The sequence below is a fragment of the Lagopus muta genome, chromosome 1, assembly GCF_023343835.1.
Source record: "Lagopus muta isolate bLagMut1 chromosome 1, bLagMut1 primary, whole genome shotgun sequence".
In the NCBI taxonomy this organism is placed as follows: domain Eukaryota; kingdom Metazoa; phylum Chordata; class Aves; order Galliformes; family Phasianidae; genus Lagopus; species Lagopus muta.
In genome coordinates, this window is record NC_064433.1 from 91130749 (window position 1) to 91146544 (window position 15796).

The window sequence follows — 15796 nt, forward strand, 5'->3', positions numbered from 1 at the left end:
AAGAAAAATAATAATAATCAGGAGTTGTGCTCCCTAATCTCTGTTAAAAGGAAGGGAGAGTAACTTTGGACTTTCTCAAAATCTGAGAGGATGATACATCCCTTGCCTTCAGCCACAAAAAAAAGTGTGAAACAGAGGAGAGTCAGAGATTATCACATTTTTGTGTCAGGACTATTCTGTGACTTCTGTGATGCTTTTAAAGGCAACAAAATGCAGATGATTGTACCTTGCCCCTTTTCTTGAGTTGCTTTCTCTCTTCAATTGTGGTGAGATAGTTCACTGCTGCATATTCAATGACAGACAGGAAGACAAAAAGGAAGCTGATCCATAAATACACATCCACAGCCTTTATGTAAGACACTTGAGGCATTGAGGCACTTACTCCTGTGATGATGGTTGACATTGTCAGCACCGTAGTTATGCCTACCAAAGAAGAAGGGAAGGTTATCACAATACAGGCCAGGTTCTGTTTATCTCATCACCAATTGCTCAGACAGCACAGCTCTGTGAAGGTGGGTGATTGAGACTGCCTTCAGCTTCACAGCACAGGGTTGGAGAAATAGAGTAAGCTATGCAAGCCACCTATTGAAAAGAACATTGAAACAGTCATATCTGCCTCCACTCAGTATGTGCAGTCAGAGCTTCAGCCCACCATGTTTGAGCAGTGGGGACAATGCTGGTGATTCAGCAGTGCAAGGAACACTTTCTATGACAGCTTTTCTATGAATCCTATAGAGCAGTGAAGGCAGGCTCGTGGTCTTGTTTCTCAGAGCCATTGTCTCTGCTATGCACTTTCTTGTCCTCAAACTTTACTAATGAGACATCAGTTTCCCTCCCAAGCCCTTCTAAAATTGTACTTCTTGGCTACATGTCAATTTGTATGTCTCTGCAAAATTTCTTGATCCTAAAAACATTGTACAGTAAAAATGCTATATCCATTGACACTACAGAATGTTTGTTGACTTCAGTTTGTCTAGGATTTCAACCTCATCCTTTCAGTGTCTGTTCTGATGTGACCCTATTCATCTAGCTTTGCTGTGTTCTGTCTCAGAGAAAATTATAATTACAATTAAAAGAAAAATAAAATCCTACCCAGGCTCTACTTTTAATGCACTAAAAGTGACAACATCTCAGTATCCTCTGTGAGATTGCAGTGGCAAATAGGTCTTTCACTTTTGGGTGTCAGTACAGCCTCTCTCCAATTTTATGCTAGTTCAAGCCCACCAGAATATGCAAGAGTTTTCCCTTTTGCTCTGCAAGTTCTTTATGTTGAAGGTTGGAGCTTAGGATATACTTTACAGGAGGAAATCTGTTTATTAAAAATGTGTGTACTTTAGGCTAGAGAGCTAAGCTTTATAAACTTTGTTGATAACACTGCCTATGAATTATGTATGCTTATGCTAATTGAATGTGTGTTATTCATTAAACTCCTGATGCATAACCTGTTGAATAAACCTATATATAAATTAATGAACATGATCAGCAAAAACATTTTGACAACATTACAAATGACTTACTGAGAATTTAAACTTTCTTTTTAAACACAAAGTTAAATTTCTTACAAATAAATTGGCAAATGCATTAATAAAACCAGGTATCATAATTTGGTTTTAGATTAATATATTTATGTATCTTATATTAAAAGTTTTAGACTCTGCTAATAGAAAGCCTGATTAATATACCTATAGATAAACATTAAGGGCTGCCTGAGTACATGATATTTTGTTTCTTAAACAAAGTTTCTCAAGGTTTTGCACTTGTCCAGGAAATAAAACAACAATCAGCTTTTGGAACCAGTCTTGAAGTGATGTCAACTGTCATCACTGAGAAAACAACAACGTTATTAAAAAAACCCTACAGTAATCAATCTTTTTATTCCAAGCTGTAGTGTTCTGAATTTAAAGAAACAAGAGCAGAAAGGTGCCCAACTTACTCTGCTTTCCACAGCAGCCTGCATGCCTTGGAGAGTTAAGGCACCAAAAGGAAACATATTCAAAGTGCCTGAGAAATAAAGGCTTTGCTAACCAGGACAAGTCAGGAAAATGATTCCAGGTTGGTAGGAAGATATCAACTGCTTCTAGAAAGAAAGTGGTGCTACAAAGCTTATAGATAGATACTGCACTGCCTGTGAAGTGTCTCTCATGAGCCACGAATTTAGGGACGGATCTGAGTACCTGGGAGTAGTGGAAAAAATGTCTTTGAAAAATAAACAAATAATGAAGGAAAACTCTACTCGAGAAATCTGCAGAATCATCATTTGTTCCTTCTGTGGTGTGTTAGCTGCTAGTACATCAAAGCCAGTCTGAAGAAACATCCGATTTCCAAACACAGAGGTTGACTAAAGGAGTTTGTATGAAATTATTCAGGCAATTATCTGATATATTTGTCTTGTGTAAATAAGAAGCTAAGGTAACTTCAGAATCTCTCCCCTATCCATCCTATACTTCCCAAAAGAATATATGGTAAAGGTTTACCTAGTGATACCCTGGCAGGGACGGCTCTTCTGTCAATCCAAAAAGAAACCCAAGACAGCATCACCATCAGCATGGCTGGGAAATAAGATTGTAGCACAAAAAAGAAAATATGTCTCCGGAGTGCAAAGTTTATGAAGAGTCGATTGTACCAGCCTGTTGTTAAAAAGGAGAGGAAAAGGTTGGGGGAGAAAACAAGAACTGTGTTATTTGTGATCTCTGTTTACCAGCCTTGCCTGGGCATCCACATCACTAATAGTAAATACCTATGAAATATCGTTGTCACTCTGCTTTCATATAGTGCTTTTCAAACTGTCCATCCATACCTCATTAAAATACAGATACTTTGGCATAGAAACATTGCTTCTTCACTGTAAATATGTGCCACACGTTTGCCTTGCTCAGATCTGTTTGCCTGCCCAGTGCTGACTTTAAAGGAAAGGGTGCCATCTAGTGACTTTTGGGGCATGCTTTGTGCAGCAAAACGTGTGCTGCTCAGTCTGCAGGGCAAAACTGTATACAGTGAGGTGAAAAGAAAGTAACATGGCTGGCTGTGCAGCATCTGCCTTTCCTATACAACTGCAGACAGAAATGAGCCTGTATGGGAACTGTCATGCCATCACAAAGAGTCACCTTATAAGGAACATCTTAGCAATTACTCAATATTAAACACGCCCTATGTTCTTTCAGGGTTTCGGTTTTAAAAACAATTGTGTCATAAATGGTTTCACACTGTTGCTCCCTTGGAGGCCAGGGAGCTCCAGGAGGCTAAATGCTACACATGTGTGGTTCACTGAGGTTCACAGGAAAGATGACACACAACCTGAAGTGCAGAAAAGATGCTCTGTGAGCAGCGTTTTTGTCCAATTTTTTGTCCAAGAATCTTCAGGAGATGGCCGCCATTAGAGTTATGCTGATAGTCCTCTGCTATTCCTCACTTCTGCTGGGGAGGAGGTTTTGTATGTAAACACTTTCTTTCAACAAGAAGCAAAAGAAAAGAAGAAAGTGGAAGCTCCCGACTGACCACCAGAACTCAAAGCCAAAGAAAAGCGTATGCCTACAAATGTTAGTGTTCTAGCTAATAGATACTGTATGTGCATTTATCCCCTGGTTCCTCCCAGTGGTCATCTGTGACTTAAAGTCTTTTCTTCTGTCTTTACCCTGGTGAGTTAGCTCATCTTCAAAACATCTGCATTTAAGTGTTACTTTTTACAAAGTCAGAGGTGCTGTAAAGGTCCTAAAAAGTACAGGGGTGGTACGAGGTTGCACTGCTGTGCCATCTTTGCTTGCATGAGTGCTTTTTGATGAGAATAGCTGAGTTCCCAAAATGCAGTTTAGACACAGTGATAGCAGTTTGGTAGAAACCATTCCCATCTCCATCTTGCAACAAGGACAAATTTGACATGGCTCTCAGCAAGGTACAAATGCAATAGCTAGGTATCACCAATTCTCACATGACAGTGGCTCTTGAAAGCTGGAGCTCTTCTTAGCTCATGTACAAGCAAGACATAAGGATGAAGAAGCTGATCAAGCTATGAATTTCTCATTGCTTAGGCTGCAGAGTAAATTAAATTGGAATTTCTGCATTAAATGTCAGCCATTGAATCCTCATTGCAAACTTGAATCCTTAATCTTTCTAAAAGGCAAAAAGAAGCTATCCTGTAGTTAAGATATACTAGGTAAGTCTATTTGCAGCCTTCTTGCATGCCTTAAAGGTTTTTTTTTCCAATGCGTTGTGCATTTAACATACTATATGGAATCATTTCCATTTCATTAATCTGCCTGTATACAAAGTGCAATAACCCCTCTGAAATGAATAATCTCAGACTAGGAAGTACAGTAGCAAGCATGATATTTTATCTGGTTAAGGAAAGTATGTTTAGACTACTTACATAGAGAATTACTTTAAAGTTTATAATTGCATGTACAAATATGTACAACTGCAAAGAAAATAAAAACCACTTTGCATGAAATTGAAATCATAACAAACTGCAGTCTTGTGCAGTTTGCTAGAAAATGTAGTTCAAGATCTGTAATGAGGAATGAAATACTGTTTGGGGCAGACCCCTGTGTGTAAACAATGTAGCCATGACATAAAAGCCATGACATTTTTTTTCTGCAACTTTATGTATAAAAATGGAACATTAAGCAAGCCGTGAATTTGACCTCAGTAGGTTATAAATGCTCTCATTTAGAATTTTTAAAGTCAGTAGATTTTTAATGACCATTTACAGATCAAGAAAATGAGAAGATTTTAGACAATAAAACACGTTGGAGTTCCCTTTTTGAGCAAGGGTTACGCAGGTAATGTGAGGAGAATCTAGGGCCGAGGCTAACAGAGCAATGTGATTGACAGCTCTCATTTTAACAGATCTCTCAGCAATAAGAAACATTTACTAATGAATTTGAAGGAGAAAGACAGTCAGTATGGCTGTGTGCCCTTCTTCTTTTCTAATGACAAGGTCTTACTGTACCAGTACTGCTGTAAAATGCAAGTCCGCTGGAAGCACTGAATTCTTCAATGAAAAACTGGGAGAGGGAGATGTGCTCATCTGTGCTCAAGGACTCATTTCCATGTTTCCAGTATAACATCAGATCATCTTCATTGTATGCATCTGTGAGAAGGTAAAAACTAAATCACCTCTGCTGGAATAACACTTCTGCTTGCTTTTCTTAGCAATGGGAGACCACTCAAAACAATTTTAGAAAACCAAATATCCATTATTTCACCTTGTTGCAGGTGGAGTCCTGTGCCATGCCAGCAGCTCACATGACAGAGGGGGAACGTGGATTAGTGACCAGGGTCCCAGGGCACAGGGATGCAGCTTGGGAGCTGCCATACAGCCTAAGCAGACTGCCCAAGCACAGCCAATTTGTTTCCAACCAAATAAGAATAAATCTTGAGATATCAAAATGCTCTGCAGGACGCAATTACCTTTCTTTATCCAGTTCTACAGCTTACTACAAACCACTGAGTCAGGGGTGAGAAAGTAGACATATCACAGTAATACATGTTATCATTTTCATTTTTCCATGAGGTCAAATACTGACATCCTATTTTACTTTTTACTTGCATTTTTTTCCCTCAAATAAAGCATGATTGTTGATAAAGAAAATATTTTGGATTGCAGTTTTGGAACATCAACCCAGTCAAAACAAAGCAGAGTGTAACATAGTTTTTCTGTCTTCCCATGGTTGAGTTATGGAGATATCCAAAACTGGATCCAAAGCTTTTTGATACAGATGAAGGATTCCAGTCACACACAGGTGATAAAGGTATTATCAACAAGACAGAGTGCTGCTAAGAATGCACATACAAGGAGCAGGCATAAATTATACTTACAGCTTTCCAGTTCTAAAGAACAGTTCTGGGTATCCAGAGGAAACCTACTGAAGTCCATGAAACACATAGCAGAAACTGTTATTCTGCAGAAAGGAAAAGAAAAACAAGCAGTAAATGAAAAATTTCATGCTTTCTCTGGACTGTGCAGGCATCTGATTGAGATCCCCAAGCAACCTGGTTAGAATCCTAATGATTGACTTTTTCTGCTCCTATTAGACGTTCTAAAATTTCTTTGAGATAGTGATATAAAACTAAGACAGTGAGAACATACATTTTTAAAGACAAATACTTTTTCTTATCAAGCACGTTACCCTCAATTTATAAACTCTTCTTTGGTCTGATCTTTCATTAACCTTTCATACATTTTGCTTCAAAGGGTTACACTTACCAAGATTTGCAAAGGGAGCTCACATTTCTTAACTAATTTTCTCATAGACTGAAGTAGATAATTTTATAGATCTGAGCAAATATTATTCCAGTTGCTATTTTCCCACATTACAATTTCTATTATATGGTTATAATATCTAATTATATCTAATTGCACAAAAGATAAGCTGTGGTTTCTGGAAGAATATTCTCTTCTTCAATTCCACAAAAATGTTTTATGCTCTAAAAAGATCAGGTAAACATAGACAAAAACATTAATTTCTCATTCCACTTGCTTTTTCACAGATATTTAGAAGATAAATGTCCCCTAGCATATCAACAAAATAGCCCAATATACAAACAAATAAAAGGCTAGGAGCAGCAATTTAAATACAGCAAATATTGACAAATTTTCATTTCCTGTCCCAGCTCGCATGATATTTTATTTTGATATTTCAGTTTTCCCCAGGTTGAATCAATTGAATTGACATAAGTGGTATCAGATGTGTTAGGTACACAAATGATCTCTGAATATTTGTGACCAATAATCACACTGTAGGTACATTTTTACAAATATCAGGTTTTACTGGGTTGAAATGAGATAAATCTTTAAAACAATGCATAAGATTTCCAGCTACGAATATTATTCCTGCCTTCTGGGTATTGACTACAGATTCATAGGGACAGCAATAAAATATGGATTATTAAAAAAAAAAAAAGAGACTATTTTAGTACCAAATCTGGATTTTTGTTCAATTTTTCTTCAATAAAATCCTGTATGCCAGGCACTGAAGAAAAACTTTGAACTGCAAATATACTGAATGTAAGAATTTGGAATATAATCTACTCACTGCATGTAAATCTGTCAATACAAAAAGAGGGTTTAAATGAGCATCTGATTCTTTAGGAATGTATGCATTAACACCACTCAGACTACAAATACTCTGTGTGACCTTAATCATTTCAAAACCAGCCTTATGTCACCCCCTTCCTAAAAGTTTGGTAAGAATTGGTAGAGAAAGGGAGAAAGAGGACAGGATCTGCCCTTGATACTGTCCAAGAAGAAATCTGCAGGCCTGTTAGGAACTCTGAGGATTTGCTCTTCACTGGAATAGGAGAAGTCACCCAGCACCCACCATCAGTTAATGCAGGGCTAAGGCAAGGTAAGGAAAGGAGCTGAGAGAACAAGGGCAACTTGTAAAAGTAGGGCACCAGCTTGCAAATGGGATGTAGGATGCAGGGCAGGGGCTCCCATCACAGAGTCATATCCTCGTATTGAAAGCCACTGCTGTAAGCTGAGGTCTGTTTCCTCTAATTCCTCTCTTTCATGAAGCACAGAAGTGATTGTAACAAGAAAGTTAATAGTTCACCTCATGGTTTCTTGCTGGCCAATATAATTCTCAAACATAAAAGCCTTACGCTGTTTTAAAGTGGTGTACAGCAGTTGTGAGGAGATTCTGTATGCTTTATGAGGGGGTAGATAAATTCATTTGGAACAATTATTACATAGCCAAAAACTCAAATGCTTGCGTAACTCTTCCAGCTATCCAGATTAGATGAAATATCACCTCTGAGCACAGGGCTAATTAGTAACAAACTGGAGAGTGGTGATTTCTGCAATGCACAGGCCCCAGAGATTCTACCTAGGGGAAAGTACTTTCATTAAAACTATTTCTGCCACATCATCCACATCTGCTTTTAATGTGTAGGTAGAAGGGAGGAACGTTTAATGGCCTTGCTGTTCCAGTTCTGGAACTGCTGTGATCTGCTCTCTGTGCCTGTCCACAGCCCTGATTTATATTAATGCTACGTTCACAGGTACCCCAGAGTGAAAATAGCAGAGATAGTTTTAAAAGACTCAGGAAAAAAAGTAATTGTTCTTTGCTAATAATTTGGGGCTTTACTGCACTCAGCAGTAGATTTACTGCAGTATTGCTAAAACCACAGGCACTGAATTATCATTTGACAAACTTCAGTGGTATTTACAATAGATGAAAAAGTTGCCATTGTCCTCTGATGGGGAACAATATGTTAATAAGATGCTATCTTTAAGTTATCAATCCTCAATTTATGTTCCCACCGGTACACTGAGAATTTTCAGTTGTCACCAGTACTCAGTATCTAACACCAATGGTTTAACAACAATCAGTATCCTAACTGCAAGGATTTCAAGTTGTTTCTCAGGGTCCACAACTGTAGCTGTGTATTGTCTTATAAAAGAGGATTGTTCTTACCGGAGACTGAAGAGTACATTGCCATCGGGGTACACTCGGAGCATGACGTTTTCCACAGTTGTATCATGGATGAAAGATCTTTTGGAGTGTACAAAAAACACATCAGGTACCCAGATCTTTTTTATCAGTCTTCCATCAAAAGTCATACTTTTGTTTTTGGTACTACGAAATGAAAGTCTCTCATCCTTCCAGTAATGTCTGAGATATAAAGTCATCGTGAAGTCCTTTGTTTAATTAAAAATAAAAGAAGACAATGCATGTTTTATTTGCATACAGTAAAAAACAGAACAAAATAATCAACTCATGTAAAGGATCAGTTTCTGCTATGAACATCATGTGGAGGATCCTCAGTGAAAGAAATGAGATGCACTCAGCAAGATTAAATATAGTTTGGAGCTATCTCTGAGATACCTGCTGTTTGCCTCATCACAGGCATCTGAGTCAGGGCTCATGCTTCATACATACTCAGATAGAACAGATTTCAGTGGTCTGCTGGATTGGTGAAGGGGAAAAAAAAGCTTTAAAATCAAACTAATGTGAACTGGGGGGCTTTCCTGTAGAAATTTTCACAAGTTATTCTCAGAATGGACTACAGTTCCTTTACAATTCCTTTATAGATTCTCCAGGTCATCTTGTAAAATCCATTCATCTGTACATTTGGTACAAGGGTTAGATGGGTTTTAAAATTTGTATATTTTTTATGAATGAAATGAATCATGTAGAAACACCATGGTGAATTTCGGAAGGATAAACAAATTTCACAAGACTTACAATTTCTAAAAATATGAAATAATCTTACTTGGAGAAATAACATGGCTGCAAATATGCATGTGAAAAAAAAATGGAGAGGCAGCTGGAAATTCAGTCTGAGCTTCTGTACAGCCTGACAGCTCTGTGCTCGCCTATCTAGCTTTTCCAGTTTTAGGCAGGTATCACTCATCTTGATAGAACAATTACTTCTGAAAATAATACTGGAAAGATAATTAGGCCTCCTCCCGTAATATGATTTTATACCTGCGTGAAACCCACTGATTTGGGTAAGATTGTAGAGGAATCCAAGGGTTCATATAGACAGAACCCACAGCAATCTCAGCACCGATGATTAGATCTACTCTCGGCATGAGAAGATACTGTAAATGAGATCTCTTTGCCAAGTTAAGGTGCCCAGCTGTTCTAGATCTAAGCAAATTGGCACTAATGTTTGGGTGGCACTATTAGTGATAATTTTGGAGGAGAAACAAATATCCTGCATTCCTCTGCTACATGTCCTTAACTACAGTTGAAGGTGTTTCCTAGAGCTCATTGTTATATTCATATTTTTCTATTTCCATTTGTTGCATCCACTGCTCCACCATGACAGAAAGGATGAGGAATATTAAGATCTGCACAAGGAAAGAACACAAAATACATGAACCCTCATCTTCAGTAGTGCAGAGCACTAAGAGTTTGTGTGGAAGCCCACAGGCCTTACTGAGTGGCTGGCATTTCCAATAAGAGCACTCTGTTCTGTTCTTCTGGGATAGTTAGGGAAATGTTCAACATGTGCTTATACTTAACACTTACTAACATAAATGAAGATGACTTCCATTCTTCACAGCAAGGCTGTGCTCTTCTAAGAGTTCACTGTCTTTAAATGTATTGTCTGTATCATCCATCTGGATGCTTCTGGGACCCTGAGTTTTGGCTGAAATTCTTTATCTCACCAACTTACCATGTCAACTTCAGATATGCTGTCAATGCTTTCTACCTGCACATCAATGCCCACAGGTATTGGCGACCCTTCAATGCAACAGAATGAAAGAGTGATGAGGAACATATGTCCATATTTTTAAAGGGAAGACTGTGTATTAACAACATGCAGAGTACACCCCATACTGTCATTTCCTATGGTCTGTCCATCACAGTATGCTGAATGAGAAACTCCTTGGCAACACAGTAAAACCCAACATTAAATAGTTGCAGAAATAAGTGCATAAGAAATAAGTGATTTCTTTGCAGTTAGACTAGTTATTGACATTGCAGTTTAGACAGCAGTGAAAGTTTCCTTGCAGTGCCAAAGCTAATGAACTGCTTGGAGTGCCGTAGAGAAAAGCTGAGTAAATATACCACCTAAATCAAAGATCACAAAGCTTACTTGTCAGTCCCAACTCTTGTTCCCACACTTGTAAGCAAAATGCCTACTATGCTTCCTAATTACCTTTGGTAACTTAATTATTTAATGCTTAGCATAGGTATCTGTGAAAAGGGATCAGTACTTGCTCGCTAACTCATAAGGGAAAAGCCATGTACGCACTAAGCACGTGACAAGATGGAGCACTGTGTCTACAATGCATTGCTGAGTACGTAACTTATTTTCAAGTACAATGAATTGCACTCAGGGACTTTTTTTTTTAATAAACCACGTCTGAAAAAGGCTGTGGATTTACAGCATGATGCAGACTGAATGAGTGTATTATAAAGCAGTATTTGCATTTTTGCAATAAAGGGATTAAAACCTATTAAAATTACAGCAAAATATATTTCTTCCAGTTTCTTCAGTACACCAAGTCTAGAATTAAAGGCCTAATTATGTACCTGTGTAATCTTCAGCAAGCAAGTCATTCCACTTAAGTAATTGACTAAGCACTTCCTTACAGAAGCGGGGGAGTATAGAGATTTGTGGACATATGTGTACACACACACAATGAAGAACAGTCTGCATTTGGAATGAATAATAAACCACTGTACTTGAAATTCCAATTACATTTGTAAAAAACAGTCCATATTTTTTAAGGGGAAGAAATATTTGCTTTTAAAATATTTTAAAAGCAAACATTTAAATACTGTAATACAAAGCATCAGTACAAAGAAGTCTGAACAAGCAGGAGATAGTAATAGCTCCTTTAACCTGTCTTTCTCTTTTTCTTGCGTTTTCTTTACAGTAAAGCCAAAGTAGTCCAGAAATATCATTCTCCTGATAACCAGCCACAACACTGTGTCTCTTTTTGGAATTATCCTTAAAATAGCAGCCCTCGAGGATTACGCAGCTGCCTCCAGTTCTTAACAGTGGAGATCTAGAACTATTTTTGAGGTATTTTAAAATCTGGCTCTATAATCTCTTGATTTGTCTTGTATATTTTAATGGAGGGTATGACCCTGCATAGAACAGATGCAAATGTATGTGGAAAAACAAGGTAAATCGTGACCAGAGTTATCAGGGCACACAGGAGCACGTCTCTGCAATGACAAGAGCGGTGCTGCCTGGCTGAGAAATCATCTTTGCTTCTGAAACAAATCTGTGGCTCAGTCCATCTGCAGAGGCTCAAAGATCAAAACAGAATTCAGTTGACTGAAGTAAAACTCTAGATAGCACTTGGGGTAGACTGTTTCTTTTGGAGAGTAGAGAATGCAGGAGACATCTCCCTGAAAGGCTGATGTACAAGAGTATTGACATATATATCCAATCACTCTTCTTCATGCAAACTGATGCAATTGTTTGTGCCTCTCATAAACCAGGTTCGCCCACGTATCTTCTTTATTTTTCCCACACAGTCCCAACCAGACCACAAAAATAGTTCACTTTCTGCTAAATACTGACTCGTACCAAGTATTGGTACAAAAATACTGGATTGTAGCCTGAGCTGTCATCCTCTCATCATTCCACTGAAATCTAAATTGTGAGCTGGAGACAAGTTTAGCCTAAGCGGGAGCTGTAGTGGGATTTATACATGATGTGAACATCATTCACAGGTGGCATCCACGCATCATTTAAATGCAAACACAGCAGAAAGATGAGGCAGTGTCTATCAAGCTCCTCATTTGCATGGTGCAGCAGGATCAGCCCACTTTGCAGAGCTGATACCTGAGCTAGCTGTAAGGCAGGGAGAGTCAGGGAGCAAGCTAGCTGTGGAAGCACAGTCCAAGGTCATTACTAAGGCTGACAACAGTGATGAAATATGGCCTCATTGATATTTAGAATCCATGCAGTGTAACCTGTACTTTCTGGATTTCTAATTGGGATGAGACAACTTGGGCCTCAGAAATGTCTGTTGATTGCCATAGGAGTTTCAAGTAGGCAGGAGAACTGCCTATTTTATCTAAGCTTACTCACCAAGAAGTTTGAACTTTTTTATATTGTGTCTCCAAACTTACCCTGGAACCGTGGCAGAGACAAGTGGTAGGACGTACTGGCAGTGTTCACATCTGAGTGTACACTTGATCTTAACTGGTATTACTGAAACTTTGGGAGTGATCTGCATAACTAGAATGTTAAAACCTGTGGGTGAAGTCCCACTGATATGTGAGCGCAGTTATGTGGACAGAGGGATGAGAGAGAAACTACTCTCCACGTAAAATAAAGGCTTTTACCAGTTTTATGAGCCAAGAACAAGCATACTGTTTTCCACCAACATCCTTCAAACATGCAGGGAACTACCCACAAATTATGTCACAGAACAAGATAACTGGCTTTCTAAATAAACATACACCATGCATTGCAAGGAAGGTTTTGTTTCTGAGTGACAGCTCTTCAAAGTGTAATGACAGTGGTACTAACAATTTCTTGGGCTGTGCAAAAAAACACAGACTATTTTCTACCCCCAGCAAGCACCATTCAAATGTGGGCAGAATTTCAATTAATAATTCATGTCATCTGAGTAGATAAAAAGGAATTGGTCACAGAACTAGCAGCTTAAGTACACGTGACTACTTTGATTATATGCACACAAGCTGAAGTGCTAGTTATACATATATATGCATTCTGTATTTCATTCTTTGAATGAACAACTTGCACTCGGTTGGGAACTGTTATAAAAGCAAGTCAGTGTGAACAGTGAAGAGCGTAACAGAGATCAAAATCTGCAGCCAGAATTACAAAGGGTGTTTCTAAAACGAACTACAGAACTGAACTTTTGCAATAAAATCTGTTCCTTATGTGGTAGAACTGTGAAACATGCTCCTTAGAAATAGATTCCTGTTCTTTTCCTGTGCATTGGTCAAAGAGCATATTCATACTGCTTAAGGAGAAAACCCTGTTCAGTTTAGCACTTACCACAGACAGTTATAAAACCACACTGACAGATCATAGCAGCTGCAAATATTTTCATCCCATTCTGATTCTACTTTGGCAACAAATTTAAGTGGATAAACACACGAAGCATAGATATGCAGTCCTGGTCACTTCAATGACCTGAAGCATTTTTGTATTTCTGCCACTAACACTACCACTCTAGTAAGAAATGTTTTGGCCCTACTCTTGTTCAGGCCTTCTGAACTTTGTAGTTTTCTTGGAACATTTATTTCTGCGATTAAAAGTCAACTATACCAGAAACATTAATAATGAGATGTTGGGAACAGGTTGCTGAGTAGTAAAAGTTTTCTGTCCTCTGGGCTTGTTCTATCAAGTTTGGATGTATTTAAGAAGAAAAGCATTTCAATAAACACCCCAAAACAGCCGGAAAGCATTTCTCTACTCCTATGTCAGCACTACAGCTTTCCCCTTAATATACTGAGAATTTCAATCTCTGGCTGACCATCAGGCAATGACATCAAATTCACTTTGAAAAAAAGTAACCAGAGAAAAGCTGTGTTTTTTATTTCCCAGTCTGACAAGACTGGGGATGGCAGAGAGGATTTAGTTATTAAATTGAGCAGCTTCACTTGCTGCTGGAGCCTTGCTACAAATCATTATTTTAGAGGGATTAGTGATTTTCACAATGGAGGTTCCACAGATTTTCAAGATAATTACTCCCCAGCAGAAAAAATAGAATTGTTTTCAGATGGATTTATCCCAACCCAAGTCATTTCTAGTCTATTTTAAAGGTTTAATATAGCAAGAAGAATTTTTAACAGATAGAAAGAACAGACGAATTCTATTATATTTTAAAAAGAGATATTATTTTAGCATTTTAGAATCAATTTCTGCAGTAATAACTTGCCTAATGAATTCTATGGCATTTTTGTACTAGTCAAACCTTTGTACACATAGTTCAAAAGACTGCACCTGCAATTCCCTAACATAAATGTTGAATTTAGAAAAATCAGTCACTGATTTTTCACAGTTGTCTTGGTAACAGTGCTGGAAAAAAGCTAAGTCTACAGAAACCTCCTGGTAAGAGAGAGAGAAACCAAGGAAGGACTGAGGTCTGTACAAAGGCTTTCTTCTAAAAATCGTTTGTGGGCACGTAGAGAAGGAAAACCAAAGACAGAAGTGAAACAAGCCACAGGCTTGCGTGGATGTATCTTCTTTCCTCTGGCAATGAGTGAAACAGCAGCATTACTGGCAATAGTATTTTCTTCTTACTACTCTTTGATTTCTTTCTTATTTACATGGAAAATGAAGGGGGACTGGTATTAGCCATAGCTAACTCCAGGAAGAAAAGAATTACCAGTGTCCAACAAAATATCTAGGAAAAGGTGCCTATCAGAGGTCTTGCAAATTTCCAAAGCATTTCTCTCCTGTTTTGGATCCAAGCTATTCTTCCCACATGGAAGAAAGACATTCCACTTTCACCAGAGTCACTCTCCTCCCACAGAGTGAGAAGTTTCTGACCTTTCTGGGAGCGATGAATTAATAGAACCTCTGTTCCTCTGAAAGCTTGGAAAAAAGACTGTGCCTAATTGCTGATTGAGATGCAATTTGTGGTAAGATGTGGAGAAATGGTTTCAAACTAAAAGAGGAGAGAATTTGATAGGATATAAGAAAAAAAAAAAGAAAAAAAAGTTCTTTATGATAAGGGAAGAGAGGCACTGGAACGGGTTGCCCAGAGAGGTGGTGGGTGCCCCATCCAGGGAGACATTCAAGATCAGGCTGACAGGGCCCTAAGCAAGCAGACCTAGATATAGTTGTCCTTGTTCATTGCAGGGAAGTTTGACTAAATGGCCTTTAAAAATCCCTTCCAACTCAATTATATGATTCTATGCAAATTCTCTAGAAAGATTGTTACATCTTGACCAGATAATTTCTACTAAATTATTTTCCAGCATTTGTAATACATGCTAATTATTATTATTGTTTATATTATTATATTATATTATTGTATATAATTATTGTTATTATCCCCTTTGGTGGTCGATGTAGCAGAGATAACCAATTCTAAAACTTCTTCAACTTACCCATTAGTTAACTCTAACTAACTCTATTAGCATTGATCCTGACAGGTCAGTAAGACAAAAGAAAACAAAAATAAAGTTGTTATACTTCACACACACAGATAGAGAACTTACTTCTACATAATGACAATTAACATGTGGTTCTCCGATCACCAGATTTCAAAACAGTTCAGAGACCATATGGAAAGACTTTATAGTTAGCAAAACAAAGGCACATAGGAATAAAAGAGTGACAATTTTTTAAATGGCAATGTAAATTTTTAGCATGTGGGAAAAGAACTCAGGTAACCAAG

At 38.0% G+C, this 15796-nt stretch overlaps 1 protein-coding gene across 7 annotated transcripts in view; it reads right to left on the reverse strand.

The window, feature by feature from the left end:
- The window catches only part of GABRR3 (gamma-aminobutyric acid type A receptor subunit rho3), a 58011-nt gene that overhangs the window by 2504 nt on the left and 39711 nt on the right, over positions 1-15796 (reverse strand). For all 7 annotated transcript variants that reach the window (XM_048933144.1, XM_048933145.1, XM_048933143.1 and 4 more), the window contains 6 exons: positions 10126-10193; positions 8415-8638; positions 5815-5897; positions 4946-5086; positions 2475-2627; positions 227-423 (listed from right to left, as the gene is read on the reverse strand). In XM_048933144.1, coding sequence (XP_048789101.1) covers positions 227-423; positions 2475-2627; positions 4946-5086; positions 5815-5897; positions 8415-8638; positions 10126-10193 — 866 coding nt within the window. The remainder of the gene's footprint in view (positions 1-226; positions 424-2474; positions 2628-4945; positions 5087-5814; positions 5898-8414; positions 8639-10125; positions 10194-15796) is intronic.